Raw genomic sequence first — 25,654 nt, 5'->3', positions numbered from 1 at the left:
TCATGTCTATATATAATGTGCACAAATATGTCAATTTGTACTGAGTTATAGTATTGTGATTGAGTTTCCTCTTATGGTTTTAGAGTATAATTTTTTACAAAATATACAACTGATACTATTATTCCAACTGGAATTGTGTTCTTGCATATGCAAAATTGTCCATCAAGCCATCGGGCATGTTGGGAATGTTTCACATATTTTGGAACAATATGACTTTTAAACTCACTAATAAATGCATTCACACTATTTTGTTATGTAATACCTTCAGTGGACCCTCCTCCTTAGGAGTATTCTCCAAAGGCTAATGATAACGCATTAGAGAAATAGCCAGCTCCAACAAAGGGAACTTGCTTGGATCAAGCCAACCAATTTAAGCACTACACTCATGAGAGGAGGTCGAGGCCAATCATGAGGGCTTAAATCAATTGAAGACAACTTTTTATTTTCTTTTTGAAGGTTTAGTGTCACGAGGTTAGGAAACACAATCAAATCTAGCAGATTGAATTCACCAACATCAAGGGGAAGAGGAAGAAAGTGTCCAAAACTTTGGCAGTTCAATACAGGGAGTATTGCCTCAATGGCCTATGAGCTTTTGCAAACGGGCGCCATCTCAAGTGAAACTATGGTAGTTTGCACTTGAATTTGTATAAGCATATTAGAATAGATCATATGTAGCTTTAGTGAGAAGAGAGAAATGAACATCAACAAAACATCTTAAAAAGAATGGAATTTTTATTCTTTCAAATGTTCAATAGAATCTCCACCTTGAAAGCATGCCAAATATGAGTATACTTGAAAGGGAGACAACTAGGCCAATCCTGTAACAAAATAATGTATGCCATGAAAAAGGAGCAACTCTTGAAGGTTAGGAAAAAATTCATGAATCCAACTCCAAGCTTCATGGGCTCTAGTTTGAAACCAAAGAAATGCAATTGGACGTCCGCAATTATTCATAGGATGGACGCCCCCTCTATAAAATTCTCAAATTCTATAGATGAGAGCTAAGAGAGAAAGGGATTTATAAAGAATGCACAAAGGAAAAATGAACCAATCTAGATTTGAAAGAATAGATAATAAGATGACCTAAAATCTACAATGTCGAGTTCCCATAGAAGACTAAACCTACTAATCTTGGTTCAAATGCCCCACCATAGGAAGATGAGAAGAAATAGATGGATGTCCTTTGCAACAATTATAATTAAATGAGATGGTGAATCAATGCATCTCGTCCAATACTTCAACTAGGTCTTGAAGCACTCACTTCTAATTTTGTGAACCATCTGGAAGAAGGAAAGACATAAATATCCACCTAAAATGTCACCTAGTCTTGGTTAGACAACTTGAATTTGCATTTGATCTTTGGGTAAAGAAAAAAAATTCTTGGTGCCTCCATGAACGAGGTTAGGAAGCTTTATAATTCCTCATTTGAAAAATTACAAGGAATGAATGTAAGAAACTTTGGCTAGAGGGCGGACTTGATAGAAAGAATGCAAGACAACCAAATAGACTATATGTTGATAAAAGTGCCATTACAAAAATCATTTCCTACCTAGAGAAGTGAAGGCTTGATAGCCTCCTAGGCTTTCCAATTTCTTTTAATGATAAAAGTGCCTTGAATTTAAATGGGTTTCCCCATGGTGAGAAGAATTGGTAGGACCAATCCTTTCCATGTTGGCCATCTGGAAGGGATACTGGAACTAATACAATGCCTAACGAGAATTTTTCAAGTTCAATTATTCTCAAGAGTTTGAATAATATTTTTGGCACAAAGGGCTAAGCCTTGCTAATAGATTGAAATCAAACCCAAACCACCAACCTCATGAAAAATAAATAAATAATTTCAAACAAAACAATAAATTCCATGATTCCTATCACCAGATTCCTAAAGAAAGTGTCTAATAAAAATTTTAATTTTTGAATATGAAGCCTAGGATGACACCCAAAAAGAATTATAGACATGAGTGGTGGCAAAAAAATTGGAACAAATCTAGAGTTTTCCGACCAAAGAAAGAGACGTGGTCATCCACTAGTTCATTTTCTCTCAATATTGATAACAATATCTTGTCAAAGGGTACCAACAAAAACTTGAAAATTAAAGGGAATGGCAAGAAAGAAAAACAATCCACGATTCATCCACTTCCTTCCATGCATGCCTATTTGTCTTTACTTGTGAAGGGAATATTGTCTGGAGAACTAGGTTTTCTATAATTGAATACTTGAGTCGGGGTCCTGGAAAATATTATCAATGCATTCGATAACATTTTTAACATTGTCTTCATCTACGATTAATTGTCTCTTTACTCATGAGGTGATGAAAGGATAGACTAGCATGACCTGCATTACAAATCACTTTTCACTCACATATCTTATGCATATATCTTTAAATGCTACACATACAATGTAGTAAAACAATAATAATCTCTTCAAATGAATTCCATAAAATTGGTATGACACAAAAATTTGGCATGGCTCATTCATAAAGGATGACACATTTTTATACCTTTTCATTTATCATTTATAATCAGCTTATAATATTTTTTTCAAGAATAAGTTTTAATTAGATCTTATTTTTTCTACAAGATAATGGTACAATATTCAAAGAAATGTGGGTTAGAAAGGCACACCCCAAAGTTAAGGGATGACCAAGTTTGATTATCAACAAGTCACACAATGCCAATCTAAAATAAAATACCATGTAAAAAGTAAGCAATTCCAAATGTTAGCGGAACAACTTCCTATACTAACATTGAGGGGAGGGTTATGCAAAAAAAATTCAGATCCTTACAATAGTTACATAAACTTAACAAAAATAAATATAAATACCATGTGCATACCACAAAAAAATGATTTACTTGAAGAAAATCTTTTGGGAGAAAAACCCACACTCCAAAAGTCGCCTTATACTATATTCAAAATTCAACAACAAGATACAATATACTTGCAAAGAAATGTTCTCATAGGACTATCGCCAACTAAAGATTCAATACCCCAATAAGACTCTTGCACAAAACCTCCATCTCGCATACCTAATGTATAGGAGGTACAATACATGAAACCATCAAATGGTATTACAAAACCATGAGATTAACCACCCAAAAAGTGGTGTCTAACTTATGTTCAATCCAAGATTTCATGTATGATGTGTTAAAACACACACCAACACATGTAAGTCCCTTTCATAACTCATTTAATATGTCCAACACATTTTTTATATTTCCCATTTTAGGAGACCTATATTCGGAGGCCAATAATTTTTTATTTCGAAGTTTGATTGACAAATTGTTTGAAGTGTTGGAAAGATTGTGAGATTCTCTATCAAGCTACAAAATGCTACACTAGTTATGAGTACTTTCAAGCCCAAGAAATGCATATAAGGCCTTCAAAATTGACTTTGAAACTCTCAAATGAAACTTTAAAAATGAAAATTTTAAATTCTTCGTATCTAGACATGATCATGCAACAAAAATATATCAAAATTCTTATTTAGCCAATCTGTAGATTTGGGATACATTTCAGACCAATCTATGCTTAAATTTAAACTTACTATAAATAGTAACCTTATGTAAATGTAAGGTTGGGACACCATTTTCCTAACATGAACAAGATGAGAGCCTAGAGGTAGCCCTTGATAAATAATAAACCAAGGAAAATAAATCAATTTAGACTTAACAATAGTTGATTAGGTGTCCTAAAATATACTTTAGTGTGATTTTCCCTTTCCATTTTAATCTTGCACTTAATTCATCATCAAATGTCAAAATTAGGACTAGATCTAATGTCACAAGCATAAAATATGGCATTCTCCTTTAGGAAGTCTCCTCTTACCAATACTAGGCTACCCGAACTCCTTAGTCCCAACAAAATCTCTAAAAAAAGTTTGAATTTCATATGTTAGTCTTTACATTGTGGATCTTGGTCTTGATTTTTGTATTAGATTATTTTGTCCCTTTTTTATTTGTCCCAACCTATTTGAAAACCTGTGAATGTCGACAGAAACCAGAATGTGAAGAATGTGGGCCATTGGAATCCACAAAATGGTCCAAAAGGCTCTTTTTTATTTACAGAAATTGGATATACGATTTTAATGCATAAATTTGGGGTCCCAAAAATAATTCCCATTGCTGCCTTTTTTTATTGTTGCCACATTAATGGCAGTGGTAGAAATCATCGGATATCCAATTCGAATACTCATATTTTAAAGAGCGAGAAAGAGATTAGGGGAGGGGGAGAGAGTGGGCAGGGGGGAGGGGGAGAGAGTGATTATGGGATAGATAGGAGGAGAGAGAGAAATATTAGGGGAGAGGGGAGAGAGAGAGATTAGGGGAGAGGGAGAAAGAGAGATTAGAGGAGAGGAAGAGAGAGAGATACTGGGGGAGAGAGAGAGAGATACTAGGGGAGAGGGGGAGAGAGAGATTAAGGGAGAGGAGGAAAGAGAGATTAGGGGAGAGTGGTCATATGACCCTTAGGACCCATAACGACCCAATATTGTGTCATAAGGGGTCATATTGTGTCCTAAGGGGTAGAGAGAGAGATAAATATTAGGGGAGAGAGAGAGAGAGAGAGAGAGACTACGAGAGAGGGAGAGAGAGAGAGAGATTTGGGCAGAGGGGTCATATGACCCCTTAGGACCCATAACGATCCAATATGGTGTCATAAGGGGTCATATTATTTCCTAAGGGGTCCTATGGTGTCTTAAGGGGTCATATGACACATATGACCCCTTAGGACACAATATGACCCATAACGACACAATTTAGTGTCGTAAGGGGTCATATGGTGTCATAAGGGGACATAGGACCCAATATGACTCTGTAGGACACAATATGACCCATAAGGACATTGTATAGTGTCATGAAGGGTCATATTGTGTCCTAAGCGGTCATATGGTGTTTTAAGGGGTAATATGACACAATATGACCCATTAGGACACAATACGACCCATAGCGACACAATTTGGTGTTGTAAGGGGTCATAGGACATAATATGACTCCTTACAACACCATAGGACCCATAACAACCCAATATGGTGTCATATGGGGTCATATGTTGTCCTTAGGGGTCATATGGTATCCCATGACCCCTTAGGACACCATATGACCCCTAACAACACCATATGGTATCATAAGGATTCATAAGGGATCATATGACCCATAATGACACCGTATAGTGTCATAAAGGGTCATATTATGTCCTAAGGGGTCATATGGTGTCTTAAGGGGTCATATCACACAACATGACCCCTTACAACATAATATGACCCATAAAGACACAATTTGGTGTCGTAAGGGGTCATGGGACACGATATGACCCCTTAGGACACCATAGGACCCATAACGACCCAATATGGTGTCATAAGGGGTCATATGTTGTCCTTAGGGGTTATATGGTATCCCATGACCCCTTAGGACACCATATGACCCCTAACGACACCATGTGGTGTCCTAATGGGTCATAGTATGTCATAAGGTGGCAAGATGAACCATTATTACAATATAAAAAGTAGTGCCAATACTGCTTACAAAAATTTGACACCTAAGGGGTCATATGGTGTCCTAAGGGGTCATAGGACACATATGACCCCTTCCCCTCCCCGTCTCTCTCCCCCTTCCCCTCCCCCCTCTCCTCTCTCTCTCTCTCTCTCTCTCTCTCTCTCTCTCTCTCTCTCTCTCTCTCTCTCTCTCTCTCTCTCTCTCTCTCTCTCTCTCTCTCTCTCTTCCTAATATCATATACTAATATATTATATATTAATATATTAGTAAACAATAAATTAATTATGTACAAATTTAGTTATTGAATTTACTTATTAAAATCGGATATGCGATATAATCAGATATTCGATTTTTATTGTACAAATTTCAAATTTTAAATTTTGGCTCAGATTTGCTTTGGGATTTGGCTTGGAAGTGACAAGCCTAGAAAGTCAACTGAAAAAACATGTTTTTCAGTATTCCTTAATTTTCCAGACTTTACACTGGTGGTTAACGACTTATTTTATATCCAAAATTGATAAAACGAAAAGGGTTTTTTAAGGACATTCTCATCTTTCCAACAATATAAGGCTTGTCTTATTTTGGCTTTAATAAATAATTTTTTTTATTTTCTAATTGAATTATGACAAAAGTCTTGATTGATAGACTGGTTGATTAACACTTATAACTTTCAAACGGTATAACATTTTTTTGAATACGAAAAAATGAGTCACATCCTATGCTTCTCCTACTATAGGGAAAAAAATTTAAAATTTGAATTCCATAAGGTTTTGACCAAGTTATGGTGGTCAGACAAAGGACTTTCTGAATTTCTGAAAAGTTATAGTAAAAAATTCATAAATAATTATTAATTTATAAAAAAATATTAAAAAATATGTGTCACATCCAGACATGATTCTAATACTTATATTATAAATATTTTTTTTAAAAATTATTATTTGATTATGATTAGGGTGGTCAGACATATGCCTATTTCTTATCTTTTTCATGAAATTTTAGTACCACTGCATTGAAATTTGAAATTTTCATCAAATAGGATTTTATTTTTCCAAAAAATAACTAGTAGCTTAGAAACTATATTCACTTTTCTATAGATTCTCTTCTTACATATTTTTAAAAAAATGTTCATAACTTATTCAAATTTTCATGTCAAGTTGCATAACTTTGATTTTCTGAAATTTCATTGTTTTGGCACACCATGATCCTGCACATACCCTGGGGTAACACAAAAGGAAGAAGAGAAATGCATCCCACCAACTCACACGGGTAAAAAGGCTTGAAATAAAATTATTCAAGATAGTGAAAACAATAGACGACGAGTTATCCCGCCAGCCCACATGGTGGAAGGTTTTTATTGTTTCGTGGTGCGTATAACACACATGTTATGCTAACTATGAAACACATCAATGCAACCCAGGAATCCAACATGGTTTTCTGTCACACATGGACTTTTCGTGAATAGAGGGAGTTTTTAATGGGTCCCACCAGATCTGCCAAGTGGCTCAGTGACATGAGAAAGACTAGGTGGACAAATCTTTGAAAAGATCTTTGTAAAAAAAATTGGATGTGTGTTGAAGGAGATCTTTTAGCCTGAGTAGAAAACTAGAAGAGGAGTGCATGTTGGGCATAATTATAGCTAAAAATTATATTTTCAAAATGGAGGTTGCGTGCAAAGTAAAAATTAGATTACCAAGATTTGTTGGGCAAATAAGGAAAGAAGCATTTATATTTTGGGCAGCTCGCAGACTAAATAAGTTAAAATAAAGATCATTTGGGGGCTCAATAAGATTATTTTTAAATTCCTTTTTAGCAGGAAGATTTATGTATGCTTAATATAGAAGTTAGTCAAAAAGATTGTAGAGGTTACTAAGAGAAGAGGAAAGATGACATTAAATGTGGATGACTACCTAACTTGAATGATGAGACATGGTAGATCATTGAGTGGCTTGAGAAGATTCTTTTTTTCATTTTTTGAGGGAAACTTCTTGGTGTATGAATAAGAAAATATAGAAGATTTGGATTGTGGCTGAGAGAGTACAATATAGAGTGTGTGGGAGAGCAGAAAAAGAAGCTCTGCAAAAAATAGAAGATATAGAACAAAGAGAAGAGGGTCACAAAGTTGTTCACGTGGGTGCATATAACACGATGTCAATGCAAGTATAACAATGCATAAGAGATTGTATGTAGTATGATCATAATATGATTAGGAGATAAGAGCCAGTAGGAAGCACATGTAGAGAGTAGAAAAATAGAGGACAAAGGAGACTAGCAGAGACAAAAAGATTAGAGAGTACATAGCTAAGGTAGATAACACAGTGGGTTATGTACACTAACATGAGATGCAAAGGAAGAATAATTAGAGAATTAAAAACAAAGAGTTGGATGCAGAAATCAGAGAGCTGGATGCAAAGATAAGAACAAGGCTAAGAGCAAGGATTGCTAACAGAGAGTAGAGAGCAGAGAACAAAGATTGAAAGAAAAAGAAGAGTCATGTCAATCTCAAGAGAAGAACTTTTGTGAGTTTCAAAACTTCATTTGTAACAAGGTGCTAATTTGTATCTGAATATTCTACTTATTGTAATCATCTGGGTTGATGCTCAGATAGAGGAGTTGGTGCTCCTTTGGGTTGGTGCCCATAAATGTTGTAATCAATGATTTACAAGTGTGAGGCTAGATTGGAGAAATATACTCCAGTAGCATTTCTCGTCGACGTTTTTTTCCATATTGGGCTTTCTTTATACATCTTGTGTTATGGGCTTGCATTTTATGTGTATGTGTTAATGTGCTTGAATATCTCTGCTTATAGGTTCATAATCTTGATTATTAATGTTTCAATCATCTAGATAGTTCAAGTTTTTAATTTCCATTGATTCAACCCCCCCCCCCCCTCTTAGTTGTCCATTTGTGTTCCTTCACCCATTTTGTAAATAGAGCCCTGTTATTTTTTTGACTTAAATAACGGTCCATGTTTTTTATTTTCACCTCAGGTCTCTGAAGCATGATGGGGCCCCATTTATTAAATAACAGGGCCCCACTCCTAGCGACATGCTTTCCAATGCACGCACTTCCCCCAAAGTGGGACTCAACTTTCCTAAGGAAATCTTCTCATTTCATTATTCATTTTGTCTTTGTCCTTGCAAGGGTACACTCTCTATCTCTCATCATTATTGTTGTGAAGGTGGAAATAGTAACATGTAGTTTGACTTAGGAAATTCGCTACACAACACAACCCTTTTCCCCCTTGTTTTGTGTGTAGGTATAAATCCAAGAATGAAAGTTTTGTAGGAGTGAAGAGAAGATAGTTACAAGTTTGTGACACATATCAAACAAGCAAAAAGCATTAAAGTAACTCACTAGGAACCACTATCCTACTAATGTGGGCTAGATTTTTGGGAGATGGTGTTTTAGAGCCTTGTGATTGCATTCTTTCTCACCTTCTTAAGTTTTGAACACCTTTGTACTAGGGTATCTAGCATGCATATATCCAAGTCCCTCTTTACAGTATCTCTTTTTAGATATATACCTTTGTTTTGTGTTTATGTTTTATAAATTTTGTGTAATGTCAATCTCAGAAGTGTGAATTTAGGACAATATGGCTCTTCTTGTAGAGAGAAAGTCAAACCCACTCACACACATCTAATGTTATATGGGAAAATTAATTGATCTTAGGTTAATGGATGTATTGGTCTAGGATCACGTTTCCATTTAAAACACTTATAATAATAATCTCTAAAAATAGATCATCACCTGTCATGACATTAAATTTTTCTAATGATTTTTCATCTATCTTTTGTATAATTCTTGCACATTTTGAGACTAGATTTAGTTTGGAGAATTTGATAATGTGTGTTCATAAGATGTATTGAAATAATAGAACTGCATTCAAACATATAAGATATCAAAATGGATGAAAGTAGGTCAGCCCACTAATACCACAATATTTTTTTTTAATTGAGTTTTCAAGTTGAAAACAATTTATTGACTTGAGTGAAGGAATAACTATAATTTAATTAAAGAACTAAATGATTTGTAAAGTATTGGTAAATCATATTCAACCCTTATCCCTATATTCAAAGATGTATACATCAACATCTAATTTTAAATTTTAAAAACTTCAAATTCTATTTGACATTATCTATTAAGAGATATAACAAATGAGATGCACATTTTCCCTAAACAAACAAGATACTACATGAAGGTTTTAAGGATTCAGACAACTCTTAGTGCCGGTAGAGAATAGATTGAAAAAAGGAAATACTATTCTATTATTATCAGTAAAAAAAATCCTGACAGTTTGAAAAGGCTGCCATTTATTTTGTTCATTGATTTGACTTAATCATTATCCATACTTAATTGCCATGAGATGTAGCAAAGTATGAAACTCAAACACTTAGAGGTATACATGTACACACAAGATCAAAAAAATGTCATGAATATAAAAAAAAATTACACTAAAAGCATATATTTAGGGAGATCCTTCATTGCATCTATGTAGAGAATGTATAACTATGTCAAGATGATTCATAAAAAGAAGGTGATTTGAAATGAAAAAGGATGATCCTAAATTTAAGAAAGATGGCGTGATAGTTGTTTTAATATATGATGTTTATATGATACTTGTCAATTGTTTATAAGCCATCTCAAATTTAATTGAATAGTAGCAGATATAATTTAATGCTTATAAAAAAATTCATTTTAAATAGAAAAAAATTCTATAAAAAGAGTACGTCTATAATTTTATTTTATATAAAGAAAATCATAAATACCTGCAATTAAAGTTTAAAACTTTTATTTTATCATTTAGAAATGCCATTTATCCATCTTCATCACAATTATATCCTCTCCACTTATGAGATATTCCAAAACAACATGGCTATTTCACAAAAATAACTCAGTCTCAGTATGCACAGGATAAAAAATAAGTGCACCATAAAGGAAGACAGCTTCAAATTCAAATAGGGGGCAAAAATCAATTAAAACTGTTTCATTTTGAAAACATACAAATTTGGCCCTTATTATAGGATGTACCACTTATATGGCATGTTTGAGTAATCAGGCACAGACACATTCTTCGCTCTTGTATATTAGGGAACACAGACATATATATCCTCTTTCTTCTTCAGACACAAAATTGGTAGCAGTGAGATTTAGAAAACTAAGCACACGTTGCATGATGAATTTGAAGACATCTATAGATTAAGTGATCAACAGGAGGGAAGATCTTTGGGCGGAGGAAGAAGAGATTGGGATCTGCCCCCATTTCCATTTAAAACAATCCACGCCATCTTCAATCCCCAACTGGTATGCAGCTCGAGATGACAATGCATAAACCATACTCCTGCAATTGCACACATACGTTCGGTTAGGTTGCCTAAGTTTATATGTAATGAGGCGCAATATTATTGAACTCTACTTAAATGAGCGATTGAAGCTAAGATTGAGTAAGATTGTAATACGTGGATTATCAGCTAGGAATCTGAGAGCCACCCAACCTCCACTGGGAACTCCAACTGTGTTTCTCTTGGGAGGATCCACCAGATTAAAGTTAGATGGGTCAGTGCTTGCGTTGTAGTTTCCCATACCCTGACCAACTATAAAAGAGTTGAAGCCGTGCAGATGCAGAGGATGACTCTCGAAGGTCACAATGCTGGTGTCCTGCAGAACTAGCTGTACGGTAGTGTTAAAGGGAAGCACTTCCACTCTGGTGTCGTTGAGGGTCTGTGTGTTGTTAGGCGGCGTGCCGGTGTAGTTGAAAGGAAATGGCGGATTGTCAGGGAAAGTGGTATTGTAAACTCCATTGGACTGATTAAAGTAGTAAGCTTGAAGAAGAGCAGTGGTGAGAAGAATGAAGGATATGTTGTTAATGGAGGCTGCAAATTTGGTACCGTTGGGGCCTTGACATGTCTGTCCTTGGGGACACGGATTTAGCCCCAACCCCACTGTGAATAGGAACTGTTTATCCACATTCTGAGGGACAGCTGCTACAGGAAATTTCGGATTGCCCAAGCTTCTCATCTTTTGGCTAAAATTGGCGGCAAAGGAGGTATCGTTGGGGGCTGGAAGCGTCGGTTTCATCATAGGAAGAGAGGATGAGGATGAATTAACTGCTGTCACATACTCTAACACTCCAGCACTGCTTGAGTTATCAAAAGCTGCTGTTCCCGTAGCGAAAGGGCCTGCTAACATGAGGAAAGTGGCATTGGGTGGCTGAGACATAGCTGTCAAGAGGACGTTGGTAGTCTGACCAGGAGTGATCAGAATAACATTGGTTTGGAAAGGCTTGACATACACAGCATCCGCTTCTACCACAGTCAATGTGTGGTTGGCTATTGAGAAAAACAGGTCACTATTAAGGGCAGCATTAACTATACGCAGTAGGTAAGTTTTCCCAGGGTTCACTTTGAGCCTGAATGTATCTGCATTACACAACACAGGAAACCTTTGTTACATTTACATTTACATATAAACAAATGAACAATAGCGACCAGTCAAGTTATGTTTCATCCATTTTAATACCCCGCCCTCACCGTTGGTAGAGCAGTTATACATAAGTCCAGGGAGCCCATTGATGGTATATGCATCTGACACATAAGCTTGTGCACCACTTTGCATTGCCTGATTGATAACAGTCTCAGTGTCTGCATTCCACCACTCCCCTGCAATTTGCAACACATTATCAACAACACTATTTTGATTTTAAATTTAGGGATATGTACAATGGCAACATGACATTATCAACGAGCACTGAAGGGCATACTAAAAACAATAGGCACTTCCTGGTGTGGGCGAGGGAATGGGTAAGAAGCATTCTTTTTGGGATAGATGATAATGGCCCCATGTATACTCGCTCGCAACCATGAGATGTGGGCATGCCACCACAGTGTTCCTCTCTGCCTTTTGATAATAAATTTGTACACATAACTTTGCCCAGTTTGAATTGGACACTGAGTGACATAAGCGGGACCATCCGCCCACCCAGATCTAAGCTGCCGAATTCCATGCCTGAGTAATTCATAGGAATTCATTAGGTGCACCCACTAAAGGAATTCATGAGCATATTATAGTACTATTTTTATTAATCAAATAACTGAGCAGCGGGAGCAGAAGAGATACCAATGTATGCTAACATTGTTTTTAACATTATTTGTTACTTTGATAACCACGCGATCTCCTTCTCGAGCAACTATTGCAGGCCCTGGATATTGCCCGTTCACAGTCAAGAGAGCTTTCGTAGTGCAAAGGCGGGTCACATTCGTCATTTGGATCTGTACATATTTACAACAAAGGAAGAATCAATCTCGGTTATCTGACCAGGAAGGAACCTCACAAAAAATCAAATAAAGTCGTTTATTGCTTTCATTAACAATAAAACATTCAACTCATTCCATAGAAATATATAACCCACGGTGAATTGTAGCGCCGTGTAATCACGGTATGTTTCGGTGAAACAAATTGAACAGTGCACCACAATGCCAAAAGTGGCAACAGGAGGCGGCCATGAAATATCTGCATTGCCAAAATCACACAATAGTTCCGCTTTCAGAGTCTGATCTCAACTTAAACTGGCTAAATAGTCATTTCCCAAATTGTTACTGACCCGAGATGTGAGAGTGTCTCTCCCTCTCTCTGTATATATAGATACAAGGATTAAATAAGTTGACAGGTCCTTTCGCCTTTGGTATGCAAAGCTAATATTTTAACGCAATTTCAAATCGATATGAAATTTATGGTTAGCAACTGTCTTGGTTTATTTCCTTTTTCTGACTTCTTTTGCTTGCTTTATTTGTTAGTTATGGAGATAGGGCAGGGCTTGACATTGTACTCATTATCTTATTTGTAGAGTGCCAACCAAGTAAAACATGAGCCCATTAAACACAAGCTTCTTCTCTCACAAATTCCTGTACCTAAATCTGTGTTGGTGTACCAACTTCTGCTCATATTTTTGTTAGTGGGCACTTTCCAGTTAGCAGGTTCACATCCATTCAGTCCAGACTGGTCAAAATAAACTCTTACTCACTTAATTCAAGCCTCTACTCTGTCTTAAGCAACCTCATTTACTCCTACATTTTATGTCACCTGGTCTGGTAACTAATTCTATTGCTTCTTCTAATCAATTCTATTATTTTTTCTTGTCTTTTTTCCTTCTTCCTTGTCTTGAAAATTAGATCCAAATATAAATTCACACAATAACCTCAATTACGTTTATGGGACTCTCAGAGTTACATTTCTATGTAAATTAAACCAAATTGGCAACGTAGACTGAAACTTATCTTCTTTCAAATCCTTTACCATCCACACCAGCAGGCTGCCGTTGGCAGTTGACAGAAAACTTTTGGATTTGGATTCCTTATATTCTTTCTATCATCAAAGTTTCATGCTTCCTCCATTTCTATTCAAGTGACATCAAATTTAAAATAACTTTATATATGTTTGGATTTGAATTTGAAGACGTAGAATAGTAATCCAATTGATTTTATTTACTTTGGCAAATTGAAATAAGATGAAGTGTCCAGAATTTTGCTGTTACCAGGGATATTACTGTTTATTGAGAGTTAAATTCTCGCCCTTTCTTTATATGGAATTAAGATTTTTGTTTTATCTATTGGCATAAGATTAAAATTTATGTTTAGGTTGCATTTATCAATAGATCTATGTCTTACCTTTTTTTCTATCAAATTAAGAATTTGCTATGCCTAATAGATTCAAACTTTATGATTTAGGTTGTGCTTGTACTTTTTAAAGTTGTCATTATTATGTAAGTATATTTTTAATCATGATATTAGTTAAAAAAAAATTATTATGATCTTTTATTTTGATTATGAAATTATATGAATATTGATTAGATCTTTTATTACTGATAGAGGGGCTGTTGGAGGGTTACCTAGATTTATTGTTGATGATTGGTCCATCTGTTGGGGCTGAAACTTAATGATAAGTCTCTTGCCTGACTCAGAGTTGCTCTGCTAAACTCTGGTGGGGTAAGGGGCTTAAAGTGATTAATGATCTACTGGTGGATGGGCGGTTGGGTTCTTGGGGGGAGATTAGTTTGAAGTATGACATTCCGTCTGCTCAGAAACGTACCTATAGCCTTATTTCTAAGGCCCTAAATGGTGATTCTCTTGGTAAGATTGTGGACTCTGATTCTTTTCTTTGGGATGCAAAATGGTGTGATGGTGGCAGGTTGAAGGACTCTTCCACCAAGCAGATTTATTCTCTTCTTAAGCAGGATTCTTCTATCTCAATGCGGGTGACCTAGTGCTGGGGTTTTGTTTGCCCTTTTTCTAATTGGTCTTTCTTTTTTGAGTACTTTTGGAAAGTTCCTGCGGAGGCGAAAAAACTTTTCTTTAAGTGGTTGCTCCTTCTTAAGAAGCTTGTTGTTGGTTCTATTTTGTCTTCAGTGGGTTTGGAACCTGTTAACTGTAGCCTTTGTAATAGGGAGGAGTCTTTTGAGCATCTTTTCTTTGATTGTTTATATGCTTCTAAAATCTGGGCTATTTTCCTTGGGTCTCCCATTCACTGGAATTGTAAACCTGGGTTGTCTTGGAGTGAAATTTTGGCTGGGTATATTGAGTCTTTTGATGTTAAGCTTAATAGATTTTGGTCTGTCTTATTTTGTGAAATCCTATGGGTCATTTGGAAAGATAGAAATAGAGAGATTTTTTACAAAGAGAGGAGGAGGCCTACTAAGTTTAATCTTAAACTCACCCATTTTTTTATTATGTCACGGGTATCTCTTGTTTTGCAGATTCCAAAGAGCAAGTTTATGAAACTAGTCTGTGATGGCACCCTCCTTATGTTTAAAGATGAAGTGCAATCTGCTCAGTATATCCAAAAGTATTTGTTCTTTCTTAGGCCTAGTGAGGTAGATGATCTCAATCAGATGCTTGAAGGGTGCCATGTTGAGAGACTACCCCAGTTTATTGCTGATGATAGTTCGAGATGGGGTGTTTGGCAAGACATCTCTTCAGCTCCTATTACTTGTACTTCAGATGGTGCCTCTACAGTTCCCCTTTCAGATGCTCTTGGTCCTAGTGCTGCTGAGAATGATGGCTAGGATGTTAACTGGGGTGTCCACTCCCCCGGTATTGTTACTCATAGTGCTGCTTTTTCCTCTAATACTGTTATTGTTCCATATGATGATGTTGTTACTCACCAGGTTGATGTTGCTGGTCCTAGTGTGGTTCCTCATGATGGTTAGGGATAGCTTTTATACGTTGTTGTCCTTGATTCACAACTATATTTTGTATAATGTTTATATCTACCCTTGATACTTTCTCGATGATGATGTGATGCTTTTTGCTCATTCTACCCCTGGCAGTTATTTGATTCTTGTGGGGGTTCTATCAGTATTTTGGTTGGCCTTGGGCCCAGCTCTGCTTAAATCTGTACCAGTTTTATATACTATCTTAATACAAATATTGATTTCAAATCTGATATATATTGGCAATAGGTCAAATAGATAATTAGTTGTAAATGTTTGCAATATATAATGAAAGACAATAAATATTTTTATTCTTATAACCATTTCATTATTACATTATATTATCTATTTACATGGAATGATTTGGTAATGTGCTTAATAGGTTTTTCCAACTTTATATCTACATATTTGGGTGCCATTTTATTGTTAATTTAATTGTACATTTATGGGGATCAAATTTATAAGAACTTGGTATGTTCTTGAATCTTGGGAAAATTTTCAGTCAATGGATAGGGGTTGTCATGCCAATGATATGTTTTCTCCCTACACACTCTTTGAGACATGCTTTTCATACCATAATTCTAGTTCTATGTGATAGATTTTGATATTCATTATAGAGGGATACATTTTTTGACATCAATAGAGAACTAGGTTGTGTTCAAAATTATATTGTAACCTATTTAAATAAATTTAACTAAGATATTTTATTTCATCTAAATTTTATAAAACCAATATAAATATCTATAAAAAAAATAAAAAAATAAAAAATATTACGTTATTTTTCTTCTTCTAATGCATTTTATCTCCTTTATTATTTAAGAGTTTAATGGAGTTGAAAGAGTTCTTGAATTCATATTTATTGTTCTTTATTTTAATTTAAGTCAGTTAAAGTTCAAGAAGCGCTATAAAATTATTTTATTTTTGTGCAATATTATGCCAAAGAAAAAATTATTGTAGACTTCATATGTGAAATTCTTAAACTAATTTAGGATTATTAAGTAGAGGTATATTATTGTGAAAGACTATCATTTGAGGGTTTAAGCTCCACAAGATAGAGATGAGTGCAATAAAATCATTAATCGAACCATTACCATTCACCAAAGGATTAAAAAACTATAATAATAACCCTTTATATATTTTTGGTTTCATATTCCCAACCATTACGTGTAGCCCACTACTATGAAAGTTTGTTAAGCCTATTAAAATATTGTGACTATTAAAATATTAGAGGATTATTTCATAATACATTTTACCATTCTAATGATATTTCTTAAGATATTTTCATATAAATATCTCAATGAGTTAGTGGTCAAAACCTATCTTTAGTTGCATCATATAAACTAGTTGCTTGAATAATAGACTTGGAAATTGAAAGAGGTAGTAATCAATAAAATATACCAACCACACTTATAGAAAAAAAGTCAAATATTATGGGAATTCTCTTCAATCCTTCATTTATTTATCCTTCAAAATATATTTTGGATCACCCTACGAATCATGATAGGGCTCAACTTGTAAAAGAGGCTAAAATAAGCTTTCTTGTTAGCCTTTCTTAATCATTGAATAAAATATAGGTAGCTTCCAAGTGCAATACTTTGTTCACAATATTCAAAGTTTGATAAAAACCTTAGAGCAAGGAGTTAACATGCAAAAAAATATCAATAAGTTGGTGATTCTCTCAAGGAAAATAGAGTCAAAATATATTTTATCATTTGCGAGTAACCTAAATAGCTCTACTAAAGAATGGTGATTGATTAATCCAATTTCCTTATTGTTCTTCCATTTTTTTTCCTATAAAGGATTGTGATTGTATTGTAAAAGAAATATAGTTATAATTGAAATCTATGAAATGGAAGAGAGATGATCATTATATAAGGCTAATCAAAATATGAAATTGATTGGAGAAATGCATAGGAGGAAACCTAGAAGTATAGGTAAGAAATGTACTTTCACATTTGAACAACTTGAACATCCTATGCTTGGTAATGATAAAGATGTTCAAACATCATCAAATAGTGGGATTTCTCCTCTGAGTGCTATTGGAGGAAAAGTAATAAGGCATGGTGTGATGACAATTTTGAAAATTTTCTTAGTTATCTTGAAAGGGAAAGAGATATGAGTAATCTATCATGTATTTTGTTGAGACCCTTGTAAATAGAATATTAAGAAAATTCTAGATTTACTAGAGTGCTATTTAAGTGTAATTAAATAATAATAATTTTAGTATAGAGAGGATGTATATAATGTTAAATATTAATTTGATGAAGAGTATGAGGAAACTAAATATGAATATTCAAAAGGGTAGCCAATAAAGCAAGTTAGCTTAGGATTATAGCATAGGGAACAAAATGCATACCTTACTTGAGGGATGTCTAATCTAAGAATTTTTTATTTGTGTATATTAAAATATGGTAAAGATAGATGCGACCTAAGAAGAGGAGTAGAATCCCTCATGTGTGTTGATCAAACTAAGGAGATCAGTTTGACCACTCGTAAGAAGAAGACATAGAGGCACTAGATAATGGAGGGGTTGAAGGGGTAATGTAGGCAATTGACAAGGTTGGAACCCTAATCCTTATTGGGTGTAAAGACATCATGATGAGAAGGTTCAATATTACATTCAGTTGGTCTATGCATGGTGAATTCTAATAGGCCCCAATCATCATCAAGGCATGTGTTAGAAGTAGTTGGACAAGATCTAGAAGTAGCTAATGAAGCCCAAGGTTCCTTCAAGTCTTTAGATGTAAATTTTCAGAATTTGTATTCTCAATTGAAAGAGGGTCTAAAGTATAATGAACCCAAATTATCCTCTAAGAAAGAATCATCAATAGGAGACAATACATGTCTTCTTTGATTATAGAAGATATAGATCATACTTAATTTTGGACACAAGTATATGGATATTTATCAACTTCCATTGTGTATAGTTTATTGTGTATAAATATTATTGTGTGATGAAGAGTGAAAATGAAGGTGAAAATAGTGCATGTATAGATTATCTTTTTGTTTATATTCACATGTAGATAATCCAATTCATTTTGAAAATGCATTTAAAGTTAAAAATGGGTAAATGCTATGGATAAGAAATATATACTATACTAAAGAATCAAACATGGGATTTAATGAGTCTTCCACAAGGAAAAGATGTGATGAGAGTGAAGTGGGTTTACAAGACCAAATTTAATTTAAATGGTGATGTGTAAAGACATAAGGTAAGGCTAGTAGCTGAAGGGTAGTCACAACAATCTAGGGTAGTCACAACAATCTAGGGTTTTTGTCTGGTAGCCCTCCTAGACCCTATGAAAAAAAAACTAGAAGTAATAACTCAAAATAAGTGAGAAATATATTATATGGATGTAAAATCAAAATTCCTAAATGGTTTCTTACAAGAAGAGTTGTATATGGAGGCATCCTTTAGGATATAAAATATAGGCCATGAAGACCAAGTTTAGAAACTTTAAAATCTCTTTATGGACTCAAGTGGTCCTCAAGAGATTGGTACAACATAATTTATTCCTATATTTTTAAAAATTGTTGTAATAGGTGCATCAATAACCTACATTATACACAAAAATTAATAAGATACGTGAGATTGTTATTGTTTTGATTACTAAAAGTAGGATAGGCCCATACCATTACAAATCCACAAAGCAACACCTGGGGTGCATGAGGGGTGTGCAACTCGTCAAAAAAAACCCTGGTGCAACTGTTGATCGATAAAATTGCTTCTATGAAAATAGCCTTATGGGAAACTCAATGATGGTAGACTTGCGTGTTTTCACTGAGTGACCTCCAGGATTTTAGAAGTCGGCTCTTCATTCATTTAGGGGGAGAAAAGGGAAGAAAAGGAACATGAAAGAAAAACTATTCTAAAGCGATACACTGCAATGATTTTAATGCAATAAGGGGGCACAGAGAACTTCACATACATGTTATTCTGAGGCCCATTCAACAATATACATGCCCAGAATAATAATAAAGATATGACCAAAATTCCTTTTAACATAAAGCAATACACACCACGCATCCACCAAATAAAATGTGCAAAAGCATAGTTTAATCAGCAAATTATTGGGAATATATTTTTTAAGTTATGTTAGAATCTCAAAGATGCACAGAAAACTACTAAAGCATACTGAAAAACAGTAATCATAGAGGTCATAGGCATAGTTTGATTATCCCCTCTTCAGAAATAAAATCACACTTAAAGGATCGATTCCTATAGAATATCAATCTCTATCTCAAAAAAATAGTTTTGAACCCTTTTTACAATGTGCCCTCGGGCTTATATAGAGAAAACCTCTTTTACTTGAAACTATGATTGTAACTGAATAACTTTTTGTGTAACCGCCTCATATCCACTGCCATCATGGATGTTAAAACAGCTGTCATGAGCTTGATCTTTTCTTCATTATTTTCCTCCATGCACGCAACATGGTTGCCACCTAGAAATTCCCTTTTTCTGTTGCAACCGCTTGATCACACGGGTTTCTGCTTTGTTTGCATTCGCGCTTCCTAGTTTTGACACGCGATGCCTCCCATGGCCTTCCCCCTTTGAAAGGAACAAAGGCACGCTTTTGAAATCTCCCTAGGCTCAAAACATCTCTAGGCCTGCACTTTGTCGACATGTGGCACACGAGCAGAGCTTTTGGAGCCCTCTTTTCCCTTTGTTGTTGAAGACCTCACGGTGCTGACACGTGGCACCCCCGTGTGCCTTCGAGAGAGTAAGAAGTTGTGAGCTTGCTAGAAGGCCCATCATGCTAATATGTGGTGCACTCATACCTTATCCTCGTGAACAACAATAAATTGGTCTTGACTTAGCGGGATCATAACTTTTTGCTCGGTGCTCGAAATCTTAAGCCAATTACACCGTTGGAAAGGTCTTCAAAAGATCTAGTTTCATTCCCTTGACACAATGCCTTCAATTATTCAATTAAAGGACCGGGAATAGTTTGGGCCCCAAATTTCACTCCAAAGACCTTCAAAAATGCAAAATACTGAAACATAGATAAAATATCGAAATTGTGGATTTTTAGTTTTCTCGCCTCTAATCGGTCTATCACCTCTACACAGCTCTGGATATCTTTTGGACTAATTTTGACATGTCTTGACCAATTCCTCTGAGCATAATTCCTTGGAGATGTAGATTATATCTACAACAGCCATGATCGGTGGATTCTTAAAGAGAGTTGACTGGCTCATGCAACAAGAGTAACACAACAGAAGAAATAGTTAAACATAGAAATATTATAGAATCAAATCATATTATCATCATAGAACCTCTAGTAATCAATCGGTCATCATCATACATTCATCAAATAAAATCTGGTAATCAATCGGTTACACACTGGCTAATATGCCAGATTACAATCCATTTGGAACTCTTAGAGCCATCTGAACCTTCAATTATCAATCTAAAACTTCCTATTTATCAACTACCCCACAAATGATCATATAAAACCATATATATACCCTCTGGAATGTATCCAGGTCAGCCACAAAAGATTACATTCACCAATGCTAGAAAATGAAATGTGTAAATAGGTCGGCCCTAAGAATGAAAGGAAATCTCTCCAGAAAAGAGCAACCAAAAAGTGTGGATCAACAAGAAGGTCAGCCACATGCCAAAGAACATCAAGGTCTAGACCTAAAATAGATCCACACACCAAGAAACTGCTACAGAAAAGAAGGAAATCCAACTGGTAAGCCCAAAACTGCTCCGAAACCTAGAGACAGTCAAACTAGAAGCAATATCTTGTCGGAAAAGAATCCAAATGAACTGAGAATCAGGAATTAGGCACATGAACAATCTTGGAAGCCAAAAATCTGATCTGCAATGAAAATAAAATAACTAAAGGAACATACCGGCAGGAACACAAAAAATTGCACACTAAATTGAACAAGAACTAAACTAAAAGGAAATATTTTTGGTTGATGCAAGATTTCTCATAAACTAGGGATGCTCTTGCATCAGACACCCCAGGTAGAAAGAGAGGTTCCATTATATACAAATCATGAACATCGAAAGGGATTCGGGATATAGATCCCATGCTCATTCTTGATCAAACATCTTCCTTATCTACAAACCTCTTCCTCAGCTCCTCTGAAATCTCAACCAAATTCTCTAACTCATGACTCTCTTTATGTTTCTTCCCTTGCTTCAGACCTACACACTATTTCTGAACAATGCCCTCTTTCTTCTGCAACTCTGATTTATTTCTACCACAAGACTTCATCCAGTTCACTGTCACAACCTTTTTTCCATCCGACTCTATCCTACAATCAAACTTATCAACTAGGTCCTTCTAGAGACTCATGACACCTTCCAGTATAACCTATGCAACCGGTTTCTCAGTATTATAACTCTTCTCAAGACTCAGATTCTTCACCTCCTTTTCTTTCTCCTTCAAAGATGCCAATGTGAACTTCTTCCCATCCTTCTCAATAGTGATTATGGTTTCTTCTACAGTTATAAATAGCTCTTCTATCAAACTGTCAAGGTCCTCCCAACAAGACATGACAAGCACTCATGGAAAAAACATCACATAAGACCTCATCCCTAAAAGGACCAATATTAAAACTCACCAAACACTGTCAAAAACTGGATCCAAATCCAAGGGAGGCAAGGATGTGAATTTCAAGTAGATTGCAAGGGTTGAAGTGTGTTTTTCCCTCTTTTGCAAATAGGAAAGTTGACTTGTTGAATTTGTGGAACAAAGAGAGAAAATGACTGAAATGAAGAGCTACCGGTTCGGGACCGTGTTGTAACTTTGGATCTGAGCTAATTAGATTGATAAGAATCTACCCTACAAATTTGGAGAAAAGTCATCGGGACCGTGGTAAAAGTGTACATGGTCCTTCGAAAAATCCGCGAAAGGAAAAGGGGTTTTTGCCTCTATAAGTGGAGTCCAAATCTGAAAAATACAGTTTTGCACCTGCAAGATACACATAAAAAAAGAAGGGGAGAAAGGTTGTGGATAGGGGTTTCCCTTAGTCAACCCTCGGTTGAGGAATCAACCTTGAAAGAAAGTAATTGCAAATGCTGAAATGTAAATAATGGAATTATATACCTTGTAGATCTGCAATTTGTCGATGATGATTGCTTTACTTCTTGAATGTAATCACAAGTGTTGCATGAAATGACATGTAACATGACAAAACCTTAACAGACACACATGCTTGCAAATGAATGTTGTAATATTGCTCCAATATATGAATGAAGAAGACTTGAATGCTTGATAATGATGATGGAGGTTGCCTAGCTTGAACTTCACCTGTAGTGTATCTCGTGTATATTTTCTTCCTTCTCCCTTTACAAATGAGAAAACCAACTCCCTTATATACATTCCTAGAGGATTAATTTTCATTCACTGAAGGCCAACAAAGAGGAGTGAAAACCCTGAAGGTCAAATTATGCATAGGGGACTGGGAAAACCCATCTTAGGGCCACCCTAAGGAGTGGGGATAAGGATGCCACGCCCCTATCCTAGGGGGGACAGGGGTGCCACACCCCTATCCTGCCCTATTTTGGGGCTCGGATAGGGTCTAAGGCAAAAACAGAGCCTAGACAAGGAGGGTTTCAAGGGTGAAAATGCAGGAAAGGGGTCCTGGTTAGGAAGGAGGATGTCATCGCTAAGGTGAGGACCTCAAATGTGGTTAAAATTACTAGTTTATGACACTACATTTAGCCCCCACTTTAGTGGCAGTACGAGTTACGCCAATACTGTCGGTAAAGTAGAAGAAATAGAGATGAAGATGAGAGATTTGGAGCAATACCACAAGGAGTATGAGACGTTATTAATCTTGAGGAATAGAAGCCCCCAATCCTAGGATCTTAACTCACTCAAACATATGCAAGAGCACACAAAACAAAAATGAACAAGACGCACAAAACAAAAACAAAGTGCAAAATACACACGACAAAAATAAGACACGAGACGACAAACCAACTAGCTGAAGAGACCTCAATACTCAAATGTCTCAACAACTAATCAGGACACAAAGACCAATGCCATCACACAAACACAAGTGAACACATAAAAGAGAAAAACTAACATCATCCATGAACCATCCATGAACAAGAGAGAAACCATGGACATTTCGCCCCTACAACTAGGTGATCCATGAAGAGGACATGGAAATCTAGCCCCCAAAGTCTGTCTGGGTGATCCATGTAAGGGAGGAGAGTGAGAACACCGTTAGTTCCACCCAACCTCAAGCGCGTGTGTGCAAGTGAGGTTCGAAGTGCCTCATAGGAGTCTATGCCCAAGTACGCTACAACCTGTATAGAATGTACAGTACAAGTTTCAAGAAAGGCGTGACATCTCGGTCTAAGAGTTTGTGCTCTGGTTCTGAGAATAATCATCCTGTATAATAAAAGTGGTGTCATCTCGATCTAATAGTCTATGCTTTGGTTCCGAGAATGACCCACTTTACAAAAGAAAAAGAAGTGTCATCTCGCTCTAAGAGTCTGTGCTCTGGTTCTGAGAATGACCCACTATACAAGGAAAAAGTGACGACATCTCACTCTAAGAGTTTGTGCTCTGGTTCTGAGAATGACCCACTATACAAGAGAAAAGTGACAACATCTTTCTCTAAGAGGCTTCCCTCTAGTTCCAATTATGTCCCACTGTACAATGCACAAGAAAAGTATAGTACAAAGGAGCAGTGAGGGTGCCCCCCCCTTAAGATGTCATCATAGGTTAATGTTGATATCTTAAGGAAAGGAGAATAAGGATACCTACCTTCATCACAAAGAAGATATACGCAATGCAATAATGTCATAAATCCAAGCGAGAGAGTGAATACTCTTCAAGAAAGGATAGGATAGTTGAAAAGAGATATCTTGTTGTAAGTGTAAAGGTGATATTTGGAGGAGAAGAGATATTTGTTCAAAAGACATCTTCCTCCAAGAGGAGTTGTCTTAGACAAATATAACATCTTCTAGAACAATAATGCAATCCTTCTTCATATTCCAAGGTGAAAGGGATTCTTGATGAGGGATGACTCACTTTTAGCCCCCAGAGGGATGGGGCAAATTTATCATAGATGTACATTACCAAGTGTGAAAGAGGATGTAGTCAAGGATCTACACCTCTTGTATAAGGGAGAAATTTTGAGAAAACTACTTACAATTCTGCACAAGGAATGACATCAAGTAATATAACTCACACCATCCACAAAATAGGGCAAAGTGGATCCCTAGAGAAAGAGAGAGAGAGAGATCATTGCCCCCCAAGTGTAGGGACAATGAGAAGAATGTACACAATCTTCTAGAGATAGATTAACAAAATTAAATGCACAATGCACTTTCATGAATGCATACAAAAAAAGACATTAGTATATGTAAAATACATGTCTCAAGAAGTGGTAATCTTTGAAAGGAAGAAAAAGTATCAGATATTCCCCAAGGGGTATTAAGCATACAGAAATGATAATCATATATGAAAAATGCAGCCCCTAAAGGAAATAGTGATACATGAGATAGAGAGAAAGGGATAGAAGTGAAAATCCTTGCCCCCCAAGTAAGAAGGACAAGGGGAAAAGGGGTACACATTTTCCAATGGTGTTTATTTTCAAGTGATATGCCTTCCTAATGGAACAAATTCTCTAAAGGAAGGAATATGCACTTCTTGAGAGATCATTCCATGCAAGGAGGCATATCATTCTTGAGAATAATCGCAACCATAGAAGAGATACATTTTCCAAGAAAATGAAAGAAAGAGAAGAGGTGCATTACTTATTAAAGAAAATCCTCTTTAAGCAAAGTGGAAAACCAAAGAAAAACTACCTGCTCACATAAGAATAACTCAATGCAATAAAGGAGATCTAATAATGAATAATGCACAAAGACAAAGACAAGTGTATACAAAGAAGAAGGAAAATGGACTTCAGTTTGCTGCCCCAAAGTATGTAAAATTGAAACAATACCACCACAAATGATAAAGAGCTCTTGTTAAATGAG

General features: G+C 35.8%; 1 protein-coding gene across 1 annotated transcript; it reads right to left on the bottom strand.

Annotated features, from left to right (window-relative positions):
- Positions 1 to 10,458: 10,458 nt before the first annotated feature.
- On the bottom strand, positions 10,459 to 20,115 carry LOC131027014 (laccase-4-like). The gene is made up of 7 exons (XM_057957011.2): positions 20,000 to 20,115; positions 13,892 to 13,907; positions 12,603 to 12,754; positions 12,247 to 12,491; positions 12,017 to 12,145; positions 10,946 to 11,905; positions 10,459 to 10,827 (listed from the first exon to the last, which is right to left on the bottom strand). The coding sequence occupies exons 1-7, from the start codon at positions 20,113 to 20,115 to the stop codon at positions 10,694 to 10,696; spliced, it is 1,752 nt and encodes a 583-aa protein (XP_057812994.2). The 3' UTR covers positions 10,459 to 10,693.
- Positions 20,116 to 25,654: the final 5,539 nt, after the last annotated feature.

Source organism: Cryptomeria japonica, chromosome 10 (assembly GCF_030272615.1).
Source record: "Cryptomeria japonica chromosome 10, Sugi_1.0, whole genome shotgun sequence".
Lineage (NCBI taxonomy): Eukaryota > Viridiplantae > Streptophyta > Pinopsida > Cupressales > Cupressaceae > Cryptomeria > Cryptomeria japonica.
Note: the sequence above shows the minus strand (reverse complement) of the source record. Positions and strands in the feature narration are given on the sequence as shown.